Raw genomic sequence first — 17,373 nt, forward strand, 5'->3', positions numbered from 1 at the left:
GCGGGTTTGAATCTGGGTGGGATGGTCTTCAGAGGGTCAGTATGGGTGTAATGGGCCAAATGGTTGGCTTTCCATACTGTAGGGCTTCTAAGATAATTTCCAAGAAGGCATGTGTGTCATGAATGCTGTAGTGTTCACTGATGAAATATTGTTACTGCTGAATTCATGACACATCAGAAGTCATTTAGTTTAGCTCAGTTCAGAAGGAAGAACTGTTTCATCCTGGTAGGAGAATCAAGTGTTCAGTTGAAGGGACAGATCACCCCAGCGACAGTAATTTTAGTTCTGAAGCTTACCAGCAGGCATGTTTATATAGAAATGCTCAAGTTGTTAGAACTGAAAACATTTCTGCTATCAGAATTGGAAAAACAATTCACTCCAGCAAATTAAATTTTATGACCAATTTCCACCTCCAGAGTCCAAAGAGGTAAACTGAGAAGTGTTAATTAAGTAAGAGATTAAAGAGTTATCATAGCATTGATATTCTTCCAGGAATGAGTAAATGCAGGTGCTGTGACAAAGGTGAAAACCTTGATTTGCAGTTTGAGATCTTTCCAAACTATATGTTATGTATATTATGTTAAAGCTTTATTTTTTATCCTTTTCTGGAATAAACTCATTTTCATTTTTCCAAAAATTTTTGCAACCCCTTATGTTCCATTGATTAACCATCAGGGTAAGCAAAGGCATGAATTAAACTTGTGATATATCAAGTCAGGTTTCATTCTAAGATCTGAATTGTCTGGTATTAACGTTAGCTATAATCCTAACAATGTTTGGTGCACATTTCATTGGGGGAAAAAGACACATTTTTAAAAGTTCAAAACTCTATTATTACCAAATTCAAGTGTGAGAAGAGAGGAATTTACTTAACCTTGATAATAACTGACAACTGTCCTAATATGCCACAATTCTCTAGCTAGCAATCTGCTGGTGGAGAGGGATGAATTTGCAAATTGTGGCACACACCCAATTTGACCACAATGCCTTTAAAGATAATCATTTTAAAATCTGCAGCATGTACATAGCAATTAGCCATTACAAAAGGAAGCTCTTAATTCAACCTGGATATTACAGAGGCTGGATGACCTGACAAAGGAGCTGCACTCTGAAAACTTGTGATTTCAAGTAAGCCTGTTGGACTATAACCTGATATCATGAATTCTGACTTTGTCCACCCAGTCCAACACCAGCATCTCCACATCATGTCTAACATTCAAGATTATGAAGAGGCTTGATCGAATAAGTAGTGATAGGTTATTTCCCCTGGCAGGAGAATTGAGAACTGAAAATGTGTTGCTGGAAAAGTGCAGCAGGTCAGGCAGCATCCAAGGAGCAGGAGAATCGATGTTTCAGGCATGAGCCCTTCGTCAGGTTTCTCCCAGGAGAATTGAGAACACATGCAGAGTTTTGGGATAAGGTACTAACCATTTAGGAAAAAGATGAGAAATGTCTTTACTTTAGGAAAGTTAGAGGGTTGTGGATACACCATAGTTTAATATATTTAAAGGTAAACTAGACAGAGGATTGATGGGTATGGGGAACATGCATGGAAGTAGAGTTGAAGCCAAAGATTATTCAAGAATATACTGAATGGCAGAGAGAGCTCGATGGACCGCATGGTCATTTACTATTCTGATTTCTTCTATTACATTCTAATGCCCATGTTTTATGTTTGTTATAGAGAGTATAAAATGACTGCAGATGTGTCATTGGACATCAACACCAAAGAACCTCGATGGGACCAGGGTACTTTTATTGGGAGAGCAAAACACTTCTTCACAGTTACTGACCCGAGGAACATTCTTCTATCAAATTCACAGTTGGAGAATGCTAGAAAGATAATACATGACTATAGGTACAGTATGTCAGAGCTTTTATGATATTGTAACCAATCTTATTTGATATTTTGTATCTGAAGCCCTTCAATCTTGACACTATCTGATTTCACGTTTTATTTAAATCAAGCAATGTGGACAAGAAAAGAGAATGCACACGTTTGTATATTGAACTCCTTTCTTTTCAAGAAAAAGAGAGGTTTTGTGAATAAGTAGAATAGTAGCAACAAAACCCCTTCAGAAAACAAGTATTCAACAGAATGAAACGTTTATGAAATTAACAAGTCTAAGCAAGACTAGAGGCTGGAAAGATTATACTAGTCCTACTTAGGCAGTCCTCCACTATAATCTGTTTATAACATATGAATTCACATTGTTTTTTACAAATGGTTAAATAATTTATTAGGAACAAGATTGAGGAAAAAGATCCCTCAATTGGAAATGTTTGATTGTTGGTTTCTTAACTGTTATATCAGCAAAAACTTGATCGATAACCTGACTTTGAAGTTCTTCTTAAGATCTGATTTTTGAAATTAGTGGATTAGCCATGATTAATGGGGGGTTATGGGGATAGAGTAGGGGGCTGGGTCTGTGTGGAATGCTTTTTTGAGAGTCAGTATGGACTTGATGGGCTGAATGACCTTCCTCCACACTCTAGTTATTCTATGATTCTATGAAAAGCTTCTTCTAATTCATGGGATTTAATAAATCAGTTGTTTAAAATATATATAAATCATAATTTTTTAAAATCAAATTCAGTGTGAATAAATGCCAGAGCCACCTTTTTTATTCTCCTGGGCAGGCTGTAAGTTTATAGTATGTTACCCCTTAACTTCGTACTGATGTAAAATTTACTGTCTGGTATCTGGTCACAACATGCCTATAAATTAAGTGTGTATGCCAAGTTCTGTCCTGATTTTGTATATTTCATTCAAAGTTGGAAAATGTCACTAGCTTGATCTCAGTTCAGCTTCAGTATAAAATACAGCTTGGGTAAAATCCATAAAAAGTGAGTTTGCAGTAAGTCAATCATAGGATAGCAATTTAAATGCTCTGGCTTTTCAAAACTTCAAGCTTGGGAACACTTGTGAACAGCCTCAGGATAAGAGGTCAGTCATTTGGAATTGAGATAAGATTAAACTTTTGTTATGATCATAAGAATTAAGAGTAGAAATAAGTCATTTAATCCCACGAGCTTGCTCCACCATTCTATAAGATCATGGCTGATTTGATTATAAACTCAAATCCACCTATCCAGATAATATTGCATCTGTTTGCTGAACAAAAATTCATTATTTTTGTCGTAAAAATATTCAAGGACTCTGCTTCCACCATCTTATGAGGAATGGACGCCCAAAGGCTCATAATAATTTGAAAGAAAATATTTTGCCGAATATCTGTTTTAAATGGATAACCCCTGGTTTTTAAATGATAATCCCCTAGTTGTACATCCTTCTAGTTTGAAGGAAGCATCCAAATATCCCAAAGATCCGTCAGGATCATTGTATGTTTCAAACAAGTCCCTCTTACTCTTCTAAACTCCATGGTAGCAACCCTGGCTTGCCCAATCTTTCCCCATTAGACAACTCACTCATTTTGGGATTAGTTTGATAAACCTTTTCTGAACTGCATGCAACATATTTACGTAGTTCCTTAAATAAGGTGACCAGTAATGTGCGTGCTATTTTACATATGGTCTCACCATTTAACTGAAACATAACCTCCTTTTGTATTCAATTGCCCTCATGATAAATGCTACAATTCTATTAGTTTTCCTCATTAGTTATTATGCATACATACTAACTTTTTGTGATTCATTCACAAAGCCACCCAGATCAAAGTGTCATACAATTGATGCCATGTATTGACTATGACACTTTAATCTTATACTATAAATTCTGTGTCCTATGATCCTGCCCCACTAGCTACCTGATGAAGGAATATTGGTCCAAAAGCTGTACTTTCAAATAAACCTGGTGTTTTGTGATTTTGAAATTTATATTTAAGGCTGAGATATACAGATATTTAATCTTCAAGGAGTTAAGGGACATGTGGAGCAGGCAGAACAGGAAGAATGGAAGTATAAGATCTCCCCTGACAGTTCAATGACAAAACAGGTTCAGTAGGCCATTTGGTCTCCTCCTGCTCACTTCCTTTATTCTTATAGTCTTTCCACAGAACTAAATTCCCTCATGTCTGTTATCGTTATAGCAAGTCGTCTCCCCACCCATGCTCATAGAAATCAAAAGAAGAATTTAATCTTAAATATAGGTAATTAAGACAAATAAATAAATACAAGAAAATGAATTAATTTTAAAACACCGTTTTAAATCTGCACGCATTAGCTACAGAATGCTAATATTCAACGTTTTCATTCCAACAAGCTCATGTCAATTTTAACTTGAGCAAAAAAAGCCCCTCTAAGATATTGAGCCTTCAAAAAAGTGTCAAATATCTACTAAAAGGAAAATATAATCTATTTGCTTTTATTACACTGGTTGTTTAGAAGAATTATAATGGGCATAATATGTTTGGCATCTGACCAACATGGGCTATGGTTAGATTTGTGGCATAAATGGATGAGATCCAGCAAGGCCCACCTTTATGTCAGGAGCACAATGCTTCTTCTTTTATGCTTTCTACAAATAGCATGGTGAGCTTCTCATTAGGCAACAATGATTTTCTAATTCATTCGGATTATTGTTTAAGTGCCTTCTTAACAGCACAACTTACCCATTAATATTTAGCTTTCTATCTTACGAGCTAAAAATGTTATGGAAACCAGTGTCGTGGGTACCTGGCAAATTCAACTTGTCTCTTGCTCCAAAGGACCTCCATATTGAACTCCAGGCACCAACATTTTGGTATGCCCCACGCACACTGGACACTATGGATGTTGGTATCTAACGTGTGCCAGCCCCTAAGCTTAGAGGACATTTTAAAATTTCAACATTTACCCCGCAGCTACCATTGTGATGCTGCAGCAAGGACACCTCGCTCATGGGCTGGTCAGGCTGCACCTCCAGTCTGTACACTTGATGTACACTCACTCTGAACTTTGCCTTGCCATTTAGTACTGACAAAGTAAGGAAGATTGCCAGGGTTGTCAGCAGGCCTCCAACAAGTCAAAGGGAATAGCCTTTGCTCAGATTTCCTGACACAGTAACTTGGTTTCAGTGTTGGGATAATGTCCACATAAGGGGTGAGGAGCTGATTGCCAGGCATCCATCATGTCTTTTTCTGCCTGGTGGTGGTTATTTTCCTCCTGAATTCAGAAAGAATAGGTATTAAGGGAAATGAAAATGGGTGGCATAGTAGTTACTTATGGTGCAGGTGGAGAGGTGGCCTGAGCGAGTGATTAGATGGTGTTGAACGCAAGTGGTGTCGGAGGCTGGTATTGGTGACAGTGAGTGAAGGAACGTGTTGCAGATGTTAATGAGTGGTGGAGCAAATGCCTTGTTGGGAGCAGACATTGTGAATGAGGCATTGGGACACTTACACTGGTGAAGTGGTTAAGAAAATTAACCTTCTTCCTATATTGCTGTGCATTTCTCTAAATGGTGAGACTGCTTTAATCTAGGTAGCAAGCACTGATCAAACTGCCATTTTCTGGTGATGTCCTCTTTACTGCTGGTCCTTTGGGAAGAAGTCATGCTACTTGTGCACCACACTGTCGAGCAGCACTTTGAGGTCCTTCATGCAGAGAGGAGTGCTGATTTTTCCCCTGTTTATGATGTCCCAAGGTAAATGTCAGGAACTATGCAGGACACCTCCAGGCTGACGGTACTTTTTTCAGTGCACATCAAGCTTTTAAAGATGAAGCAGATACAAGAGATGCCAATGAATTCCAAGACATTCAATGAAAGGTAAATTTTTTGGGGGAACGATACATGGTTAGATGGGACTGGAATTGGAAGTGAGGGATGCCATAGGTAAGTAGTGAATGAGGCAAGTTCAGAAACATACAGCAAGAAAATCCACAAGGCCTCAGGTTCAGATCCCTTCAGAAAACTTGGTGCAACTTTGACATTGCCCCAAAGACGTAAGATTCAGGCCAATATCTCTCCACTCTGAGCGGGTCCCCTAAGTTTTAGTTAATTGATTGTAATAGAATATGCAAGATTGGATTTCCAGACTTGAAACAACTCAAGGGCTGAAATGGAAACACAAATTAGAATAGGTGAATTGAAGAAAGATAAAAGGGAAAAGACAATTTGATTTAGAAACAGATAGGGCAAGTTTTTTTTTTACTTTGACACTTTAAATCTCCAACAGGAATTAATATCTGAAGAAATGTGGTTCCATGCTTGTAATTATTAATCTTCCTGCAGTAGAGATTTATTAGCAGTATTTAACAATCAATAAATTGTTAACCATGTATTAGAAATTACAATGCTAGCTTTCTTTATTTTTAAAGTAAAAAGTAATCATATTATCAACACCCCATTTCTAGGGGTGGTGATGTACCCTGGCTCCTTTGGAATAAATGATTAGTATTTAACGTATGAAGACTAATATGTAAAATATTTAAGACTGGAGGATACAGAAAAGAACTTGATCAGTTCACCATCTGCATCTTTAATATGATTTTAACCTGTGTATTTCTTTTAATGTGGGAGGTTTCTTAGTTTCTGTTGCTTATCCTATTGGAGGAGAATTACATTAAGTTTTTATATCTTAGGCAAGGTATCGTAGCTCCTGAGCTTACAGAAGATGAACTTTGGAAGGCAAAGTATGTCTATGATTCTGCATTTCACCCAGATACGGGAGAAAAAATGATTCTTATTGGTCGAATGTCAGCTCAGGTGCCAATGAACATGACAATTACTGGATGTATGATGACCTTCTATAAGTGAGTAAATACATTTTAAATGTTGGAGTTTTCTGAATGATTTTTCTCAACTGTAGAAAGCATATTGAGGTGACAGGACATCAATGTTAATAGAAGGTCACCAATTTGTACAGCTGCACGTTCTATCTACTTGCTACATAACTACATTTCTGGAGAAGCATTAAACTCTGCATTATTCATAAATTTATCTGATCAAGAAATACTGGAAGACAGAAGGACTGTCTGAATAAGAAATTCATTTTCTAATTTTGTATTTCTTCAAAAATAAGTCCTTATTAGGAACATCAATTTAGTGTTTACATTTTTAAACACCAATGTGTTAAATAGTCATGCAATTAAAACTACTATTCACGTCCCCAAACTCTGGATCCCATTTAGAAACCTTTGTTGCATTGTTTGGGAAACAATTAGGGGCTACAAAGTCCCAGTGAACCAGAAGTATATCTTGTTAAAAGTGTAAATCATAGCAAAAAATACTTGCATAGCACAATGTGTAAGGTTGATCTTTGTATATGTATTTAATATTTCTTGAGCATGATATTAATTTTGAAGTGTCAAAGATAAAATGGGCTGCATATGGTCTTGGGAGTTTTAAAGTAAATCCCCATTCTTTCCTGATAAACAGTGGATGCTGAGCTTTCCAGACAGTATAGGGTTTTTTAAAAATACTAATGGAGCTCTCAAGTAGTTGCTCAATTTAGGTTATGTGTTATCGGTCAGTTGTTGTGTTTCTCATGGTATAACTATTTTGTTTCAACCACATGAACTGGCTCCCTCTGTTCAACCACTGGTTTGGTCACAACCAAGGTTAATGTTCTTTTTGCATCATGCTATACCTTTCTCCAATTAAAATTGTAACTATTTCTGCTGTGAGCCATTCATCACTGTTTTCTTGAGCCAAAAAAAGCACATTTATTCACTGTTAAACCAGAGGTAAATAATAAGATCTGACACACATGCACGAACAGACAAAAGACTATATGATTTAGTTCGTTGGTCATCTTTGGGACATAAGATTTTAATCTAAAGCTGATGTTAATTAGTTGGCTTCTTGAATGCAGTCAGTTATCGAGAAACTTGCAAAATTATCAGTTCCTCAATTTTCCTCCAGTTGTTTCTATGAGAACTGGGTGCCAGCGTCCTTGGGGAATTTCTTTCCAATTATCCCCAAAGTTATCTTGCAACCTCCTTTTCAAATACAGTTTCTTGTGTGTATTTCCAAGAGGTTCTTGAGGTGGCTGTGCCTGTATTAGCAATTGTGTCCATATCCATTACCTTGCATTTGTTACTGTCTTCCTGAGATCATATTAGCTTTTGATGGCTGAAAACCTAGCTGTTGATTCTCATGGCAACAATCCATTTTTGCAAAGAGTTTCAGTAGTCCATTGTCAAGGATCCCTTGTTATTCTTACACTTATCTATAATTAGGGAGGATTTTAGTCCTACTCTTTTTGTAATGAGCTTTTGAGTCAAATCTTTATTGCAGCAATATCTGTACAAAGTTTCACTTCCATACAGATATAGTTCATTATTACATTGTGAGCTATATAGACTTGGAAAATGAATTATAACGTCAAGTAATTATCCCCTCAGATAGCCTTTTCTGAGTTTGGTAGTCAGCACCAACCATTATATATTCCTAAGATTTTTATTACTTTTAGATCAGGTCTCTTTGGCAGTGATTAAAGAAGTATCCCATCTTGCTTTTAGCTTTTATTCTCAGCCTCAAAATCTGTGGCTTTTAAGTCAATGAGACTTCTAAAGGTTAATAATCCATGTATATTACAACAATATCTGCATGTGGTTCTTTTATTTTAACATTGTTTCTGGATGTCTCTCAGCTTCTCTTCTGTCTCTGTTTGTTTTCTTTTTCATTTTTCCTCTTTTGAGTTCCATCAGCGACGAGGAGATGTGATCACGGAGAAAGGTGAAAACAGCAAGCAACATGAAGGTGTTGGTGTTCTAACTGCCTTCCTTAATGTCTGTTATTCCCTAGCTGGTTTTATTATTTTGTTTTTCACCCAATTAGCTATATATAGTCAAATACTGTCCTGCACCCCTTGTGTTCTTGTTTCCCCTCTGTCTATTGTGTACTACCTCTTCTAGTCCATTCGTTATGCTGCTTTGCCAATTATATTCTATCTAGTGACATTTTATTTTACTTTCTTCCTCTATCTTTGCTTTCTTCTTGTTTCTTTGTCCCATTATTTTGCGTCCTGCCCCTAACCAGCTCTTCTACATCTTCTCTTCTATCTTCCCCCCCAACCCCCCACCCCCTACTAACTTTGGCATTGTTTCCCAGCTGCCCATTGCCCTGTCTCCTGTTATCCATTTTTCCAACTCTCTTCCTTTGCCTCTGCCTGTCCCACTTGCCAGCTCAAACATTTTTGTTCATTGTTCTCCATTTTTCCCCACAAAGCTTTTCCCATGAATCTTACATCCCTCTTCAGCCTCACAAACCTCACCCTGGATCTTTATTTTCCTCTGCTAACACGACAAAGCAGATCTTGTGTTCGTGGCAGGAAAGATGGGACAATATATATGACATTAAAGGAATCCTACATAATTAAGATAGCAATGCTGATAATGTATAATTGAGGGAATTCTACAGCAGTAAAGATGGGCAAGGAAGAGGCTGAATAGGACTAGATGGATCAGAGGCCAATGACAATGTAATCTCACCTCAGTAAGCATGGATGAAGAACTGACAGAATGAAAGTTAAGCCAGAAGGTTGCAAATAATTATTAAGTAAAACATAAATAAATGTAAGGTAAAGCTTACACAAAAGTAAGGGGAACAGGTGTAGAATTTTGCACACTGCCTCTACCACTACCTATAGGAATGTATTGAGGATATAATTTGGAGGAGCATTAGCACTACCTAGTGTTATCAGTGTCCAAGAACAGATTATATAGAAGGTTGAAATAAAAGATAATAAAGGCAAGCAAATGGAATTGGATTAATACTGATTTCGGGGATCAACACCAGCATAAAACGGTTGTTGACTAAACAACTTTTTACCATGTTGAATTTCTACAAAATTCTATTTCTATTGTGTTGGCCAGGACTGAAAGATAACTGACTGTAAATACCTTTATACATAACTTAACAGTTTAAAACTAATTCACAGGTGTGAAAGAGGTAGCATGACATCCAGGTGCCATGGAGATAGCATGACAAATAGCATGATACAGGTGTGATCTGGACAGAAAATACGTGTTGCACAACAGCAAGTCATACAGGTACAAGATTTTTAAAATATAAAATAGATTCCTCTGAAGGATGTTGAGGCAGTATAATATCTTAAAACAAAATATTAGTTATTTTAATGGCTCAGGTATCTCACTATTCTTGTCTCAGAAACCTTTATAATGTCTTACTTGTAATGAAATGTCCCGAGTTGGTACAAAGCAAGTTTCAAGCAACTGAGCAACGCTTCAGTGGAAGCATTAGTGTGGATGGCTTTGCTTTAAGTAAATTCTGAGGATACATTGAAATCCATAAGAGATATGGCAAGATTAGAGTGAGAGTTCCTAAGCATAAGATAACTGAATCTCTCTCAGCAGTGGTGAAGATGCTCAAAAGTCCAAGGTCAGAGAAGTAAACAAGTGAGTTGAAATATGAGCCTGCAGAATTTAGTGTGGAATGGTACCATGGAGCTAAAAGAATAAAAATTGAAGTCAATACCTTGGGAAAAGAAAGACTAGTGAAAATTGGTGAACATTGATGAAGAATAACTAACTTGGGAGAAAAAAAAGAAGAGAATGGTAAATGGAATCAGTGGATGATGAGGCTATGAATGACTTTATATATTTTTTTGTATTATACTCTAGATTTATTCTTTTTAATGCCTTGTTTTAGACAACACTTTAGTGAAACCTAGCTATCAACATTCTCACTTGCTTTCACTTAAGTAAATTAAACATTGTTGTCTATATAGGATAATGAACAAAGATTTTTTTTAGACTACATTAGACATTTGTTTTTGTCATCTTTAAAGATATCAGGAGAGTGCAGCAATAGTTCTTGTTTGAGATTTAACTGACAATATATGAAACAGGAATAAAATTAGGAAATCATCTAGCAATAACAATGTATGTGTTTAATATTTTAAAAAATTGAAAATTATCAAGTGGCATGTATGGAGAAAGGAACAAAGTTAGCAATTCAAGTCAGTGTTCTTTGTCAGAACATTTTATAGTAGTTACTGAATTTTGCTGAGCCTTTGTATATTATAAATTAATGAATAGTTTCTGAATCTGTGATATAGCTGTATGATTTTAACATAAAATCTTTTCTTCTTCAATTATGAAAATTATCCATTTCTTAATTTAAAAGCTGAAGAACATCTGAAACTCAGCAGGGCAGAGGCAACTGAGGGGAGGAGAAGGTAGAATAGATGTCTCAGGTCTTGCTGTACTGTCCAGACTCTTGGGAAGGGTGGCTATTGCAGAAGCTACACTGTCAGAAGTTATATGTTACAAACCACAACTGTGGAGGACTTAAGAGAGATTGGTGACTTGCACCAGGAGGATCTCGAGTCTTCTCCACAAGATAGACACCAAACTTTAATGAGTCATGGTGTATATAGTAATGGTTCTGAAAGACTGCATTAAGCTTGACCCAATCTGATGATGTCACAGAACTTGAATTGGGAAAGACTAAACAGCTTTCTGTTTAATCTTGAAGCCCTACTATCTCAAAGTCTGTTCATAGTTTTTGAAGCAAATAGTTTTGAAGCATCTCCATGTAGCCTGTACCTGATTTTTATCATGCAGTAAACTCCACCTTCTTCAAGACAAGAACCTCCTCTTGTTAGATTACTTTTAGTTTTCTTCTGCCATAATGGACAAGGGAGACTATGTATCTAAAAGCAGAATGATAGCAGCAAATGTAACTTATGGTAAACAAGAATTTAGCCAGCTCCTACAACATGTTACCAGTGATATTGTCTGAGGATTTAATATATTCACACCTTTTTAACATAGTAGGCACCAGTGCTGATTGAAATTCAATGTAGCTGTATAGAGCAAATTCTCATGATCCCAGAAGAAATTTCCAATACAGTTGCAAGTGACTGAGGCAGACAGTCAAGCAAGTTACAATAGACAAACTCATGCCAAGATTCAATAAAGAAGGATTTGCAGTCAATGTTAAAAGGAGTTTAAACATGAGAAGCACAGAAGCAAGTGTGACCTGGATGTTATGTGGAACTGACACATTAGTCATGCCTGGCAGTTATAGGTTGCAACAGTTGGAGAAGCCCCAATTAGAGATTCAGTCACAGAGTGAACACATTTGTGGGCAGCACGGTGGCACAGTGGTTAGCACTGCTGCCTCACAGCGCCAGAGACCCGGGTTCAATTCCCAACTCAGGCGATTGACTGTGTGGAGTTTGCACATTCTCCCTGTGTCAGCGTGGGTTTCCTCCGGGTGCTCCGGTTTCCTCCCACAGTCCAAAGATGTGCAGGTCAGGTGAATTGGCCATGCTAAACTGCCCGTAGCGTTAGGTAAAGGGGTAAATGTAGGGGAATGGGTGGGTTGCACTTCGGCGGGTTGGTGTGGACTTGCTGGGCTGAAGGGCCTGTTTCCACACTGTAAGTAATCTAGTCTAATCTTATATGGGGGGCTCGATGAGTTAAGTTGAAATTCCTGATGAGCAAGTTAAAATGTGGTTTAGGAAATCTGGTTGGCATGGACAAATTGGGCATTCCTGATGAAGGGCTTTTGCCCGAAACGTCGATTTCGCTGCACTTTGGATGCTGCCTGAACTGCTGTGCTCTTCCAGCACCTAATTGGGCCAAGTGGTCTATTTCTGTGTTGTATGATTCTATGATTCTAAACACTGTATATTTCCAGACAGGCCTGGCTAGAAGTAAGAAAATACATACAATTCAGAGCAAACGTTACTGTTAGAGTGCAGACACCATTAGGCAATGCTGCAGTAAGAAAAATGAGCGCCATAGAAGTAATTTAAACCAAAGCCACAGCACCAGGAATGTTATAATGCCACAATTAGAAATTACATAGCAATTTAGAAGCCTACGGTGACATAATCTAGCAGAAGAAGAAAATAACGAGCTTATCGAGGTCGCAATAAGAGCAGGAGATTCACATTTGACGTTCTGGTTAAGGCAAGAGACATTTATTAAGGACACAGAAATTGTTATTCATTTGGAAAAATTGTTAAAGGAAATGGGGTGGTTGTGCTGAAAGCAATTTACAACAGGACAAGGGTGCGAGGTGGTTAAAAACATGGAAAGATGTATTTAGCTCAAAAGTTAGTCAACTCAAATTGAATCCTAGAGGTTAGGGTTCCCAAGTGAAAGAGAAGATGCTATTTTTCAAGGTGTGTTGAGACTCCCTGAAGTACTGCAGCAGGCCTTAGACAGAAATATTGGCATGGGAACATTGCTGTGTTGAAGTAGCAGGCAAATACACAACATCTTCTGGTTCATTTTTATCCTTGTTATCCACCCTGCTCATTACATCCTCCAATAACTTTGTCAACCAGAGAATTTCCTCCCTAAATCTCTTCACCCCACTCCCTGTATCTAGAGATTTAAAGTACGCCTTGCTTGCCACCTTTGGTCATCTGCTTATTGGCTCAATATCATTAAAACACTTCTGTGCATTGCATTGGGACATTTGCATCAAAACGGCTATATAAATGCTGTTGTTGTGTAGTTTTGAAGGAAAGTAAATGTCAACTTGCCATTGGAGTATTTCAGTATTACCCAAATTTTTGTGCTAACGTACTAATGGAACAAGGCTATTTAGGAAAAATAACTTGATAAATACTTTTCATGACATCAAATAGCCTGTTCCTGTGGTGTTAATGATATTTGACACTAATAATGTGATCAATGTCTCCGTGGTTTGTTGGAGATTATTCAATTCTTAATCTTGAATGTGTTTGAAAAAACTTGTTTCTATCATGTTACTACAAACCAAGGCATGGATTATTGATATTACAAAATAACTGACTCTTACCTGGGCCATATTCATTGTACCAAATTGCTCAGTGTTTCTCTTATATTTGCTCTGCTTTTCTTTCCAGATTAGAATTCCAGTATCCTATACTCTAACAAATTCCCATATCTTTACTATGTGAAAGTCCAAATGTATTTCCTAATCCATTACATTCTTTCCCAACCACCTTAGAACGTGAGAAAGCATTTCTTGCCCAAACAAGCATCCTGCCATCCTCAATCTTGTTTTTGTTAAAAAGTCTTTTGACTTGAAAATTTCTTAATCACTAGTTCCTGATGGGTTCTATCTTCAGCCTTACTGATTCCCATCTCCATGAGCCTTGACTTTTTCTTTTTTTAAAAAAAAATTCTCTACTTACCTTAATGCAGATAAAATAAAGGGAAAACTACAGGTTTAGAGACCATTATGATCCAATGTGGACTTTGAACAATTTTCCTATTAATTTCCCAAAGTGTTGTTTTCTGGCTGTATACAGTAAATGTAATGTGTCCGATTGATCTAATTTTAGAACTACTCCAGCTGTGGTTTTCTGGCAATGGATTAATCAGTCCTTCAATGCTATTGTGAACTATACTAACAGAAGTGGAGATGCTCCAATAACAGTAGGGTAAGTTGTGCTTCTAATATTGATGTAAGGCAGTGTTATACACTTATTTTGAATTATATTTCATATACTGACAAATAATTGACTCTTGTTCTTCAAAATAAATGAATGTAAAGAGAACAAAACTTCCATATGTTTATTTTATATGCATTAACTTCTTATTTATTTATCATCATCATTATAACTTCGTAGTGTTCACTTCATAGTTAACACAATGTTTAAATTTTGTTCCAGAAGTCTCAAGTAAATATTCACTATGATGATTTCATATTTCATTTTCTTTTTAAATTGCAGCCAGCTTGGTACAGCTTACATTTCTGCCACAACAGGTGCAGTAGCAACAGCTCTTGGCCTTAATTCACTAACCAAGGTATCATTAGCTTTTGAAATGTGCATGTTTTGACCATGGATGAACAATACAAAGGTGTATTGTTGATTTGAAGAATCTACCAGGGATGAACAGAAAGTACTTTAGAAAAAGTAGTTCAGTATTCAAGGAGCAGAGAAAGTAGAAAGATTGCATAGAAACATTTAAACTTATAGCAAGGTTTAAAAGGTTAAATCACAAAGAAATCCACTGGTTTAAGATTCAGAATACCTGTTAGCAGGTGGTTCAGAACTAATTTGATTCTAAACTTGTCAGATTGTGCTCGTACGATTTTGGATTGATTGTGCTTCGTGAAGGATGGGATTTCTGAGTATTTGAAAGTGCATGGTAAAATATGGCAAAGTCAGCATGGTTTAATCAAGGGGAGGTCATGCCTGACAAATCTGGAATTCTTTGAGGAAGTAACAAGCAGGCTAGATCAAGGAGACCCATTGGATGTTGTCTACCTGGACTTTCAGAAGACTTTTGACAAGGTTAATGCACAAGAGGCTGCTGAGTAAAATAACAGCCCATGATGTTAGAGGCAAGGTACTAGCATGGATAGAAGATTGGCTGTCTGGCAGAAAGCAGAATGGGAATAAAACAGTCCATCTCAGGGTGGCAGCTAGTGACTAGTGGTCCACAAGGGTCAGTGTTGGGACCACAATTTTTCAGTACATACATTAATGATCTAGATGAAGGAACTGAGGACATTCTAGCTAAGTTTGCAGATGATACAAAGATAGATGGAGAAATAGATAGTATTGAAGAGATGGGGAGGCTGCAGAAGGATTTAGACAGGTTAGGAGAATTAGCAAAGAAATGGTATATGGAGTACAATGTGGAAAAGTGTGAGGTCATGCACTTTGATAGGAAGAATAGAGGCATAGACTGTGTTTTCTAAATGGGGAGAAAATCAAACCTGAAGTACAAAGGGACTTTGGAGTTTTAGTCCAGGATTCTCTTAAAGTAAACTTGCAAGTTGAGTTAGTAGTTAGGAAGGCAAATACAATGTTGGCATTTATTCTGAGAGGACTAGAATATAAAAGTAGGGATGAACTTCTAAGACTCTTCAGGCTCTGGTCAGACACATGTAGAATATTGTGAGCAATTTTGGGACTGATATCTCAGAAAGGATGTACTGGCCCTGGAATGCTTCCAGAGGAGGTCATGAGTATCCCAGGAATGAAAGGCTTAACATATGAGGAATGTTTGAGGATTGTGGGTCTATACTTAGAAAGATTGGAGGTGGAGAGGTATCTAATTGAAACCAATAGAATATTGAATGGCCTCGACAGAGTGGATATTGGAAAGATGTTTCCATTATCAGGAGAGACTAGTACGTGAGGGCACAGTCTTAGAATAAAGGAAAGACACTCTAGAACAGAGATGAGGTGTAACTTCTTCTGCCACAGAGAGTGGTGTGCCTATGGAATTCACTTCCGCAGAAGGCTGTAGAGACCAGGTCATTGAGTACCGTTAAGACCAAGATCGTTTCTTGATGTCAAGGGGATCAAAGGTTTCAGGGAGAAAATGGGAGAATGAGGTTGCGAAACTTATCAGCCATAATTGAATTGCTGGGTCAAACGGCCTAATTTCTGCTCCTTTGTGCCAGAACAGAACCCTGGACAACATTACTCATCCCCGGTGCAGGAATACTGAAACTAATTGTTGGACTCCCATATTGTTTCTCGCAGAGACTATCTGTGATTGAGCATAAAGATTCTACATTCTGTATTTCACACATCAAAACACATGTAGACATTAAGCACAAAATATGGGGTTTAATTATTTTATGAATATTCTTCAGTTTTTTCAGATATTAAATTTTTTTATAACTCTGTTTTTCCTTAATTTAAGTGTTTTCTCTAATCTGGATTTATTGCAATTTGTGATGCATGACACAAACCTATTGTGGATTTACAATTTGAAATAACCTGGAAAATTCTGAAGTACAATGAGAATTTGCACGCCAGGTAACATTTAGTTAAAAGGAAAATCAAAGTTGAATGAAAGAAATCAAATCAGTCTGTCTTGATTCTTACTCTTTGAGAATAAGACAAGGCATGTTCCGTCTAAGTTCCTAAGGATTCAGGTTTTGAATTATTTATTACTTTGTCTTCTCCATTTGATAAGAGAAAATATAATAAGCTCTATTAGTAACAGCCTGTTAGCAGTATGTCGTTAAGGGAAAAATTAGTACTGTTTAGACATTTATATGAATGTAATAATGAAGTTTGGACTGACTCATTTAGCTATTCTTGTAAAGGAAGTAATTAATGATCTATTTCTTCTTTACAGCGTGTGACACCTCTAATAGGACGTTTTGTTCCATTTGCTGCAGTAGCTGCTGCCAATTGTATAAATATCCCTTTAATGCGACAGAGGTAGGATTTCCTTTACAGTCTCGATTCCAGTAAAAAACACATTTCAAAATGAAATAATGCTAGAGATGGCATTGCATGATGCATTATAGAGTAGCTATCCAATTGCAACTTTTCTGCACTGGGAGATTTCAAGTACAATTCAATTATTTCACAACATCAAATGCCAGTCACCATGAACTATCTCTGTAAGACTCATGGTTATAAAATTGAATTATTGTAGGTTAGCTGAATATTGGAAGAAGTACGATTCACCTCTGCTTTCTGTAAGTGTCGAGATAAACTTAAATTCATAAAACTCTCTCTTAGTGCCAATTAAGTAAAGCGCTGCAAA

At 37.0% G+C, this 17,373-nt stretch overlaps 1 protein-coding gene across 2 annotated transcripts in view; it reads left to right on the forward strand.

Annotated features, from left to right (window-relative positions):
- Positions 1-17,373, forward strand: part of LOC132823177 (sideroflexin-1) — a 54,321-nt gene that overhangs the window by 19,928 nt on the left and 17,020 nt on the right. For both annotated transcript variants that reach the window (XM_060836762.1, XM_060836763.1), the window contains exons 2-6: positions 1,685-1,858; positions 6,520-6,690; positions 14,193-14,291; positions 14,583-14,658; positions 16,957-17,042. In XM_060836762.1, coding sequence (XP_060692745.1) covers positions 1,695-1,858; positions 6,520-6,690; positions 14,193-14,291; positions 14,583-14,658; positions 16,957-17,042 — 596 coding nt within the window. In that variant the 5' untranslated portion in view covers positions 1,685-1,694. The remainder of the gene's footprint in view (positions 1-1,684; positions 1,859-6,519; positions 6,691-14,192; positions 14,292-14,582; positions 14,659-16,956; positions 17,043-17,373) is intronic.

The sequence above is a fragment of the Hemiscyllium ocellatum genome, chromosome 16, assembly GCF_020745735.1.
Source record: "Hemiscyllium ocellatum isolate sHemOce1 chromosome 16, sHemOce1.pat.X.cur, whole genome shotgun sequence".
In the NCBI taxonomy this organism is placed as follows: Eukaryota; Metazoa; Chordata; class Chondrichthyes; order Orectolobiformes; family Hemiscylliidae; genus Hemiscyllium; species Hemiscyllium ocellatum.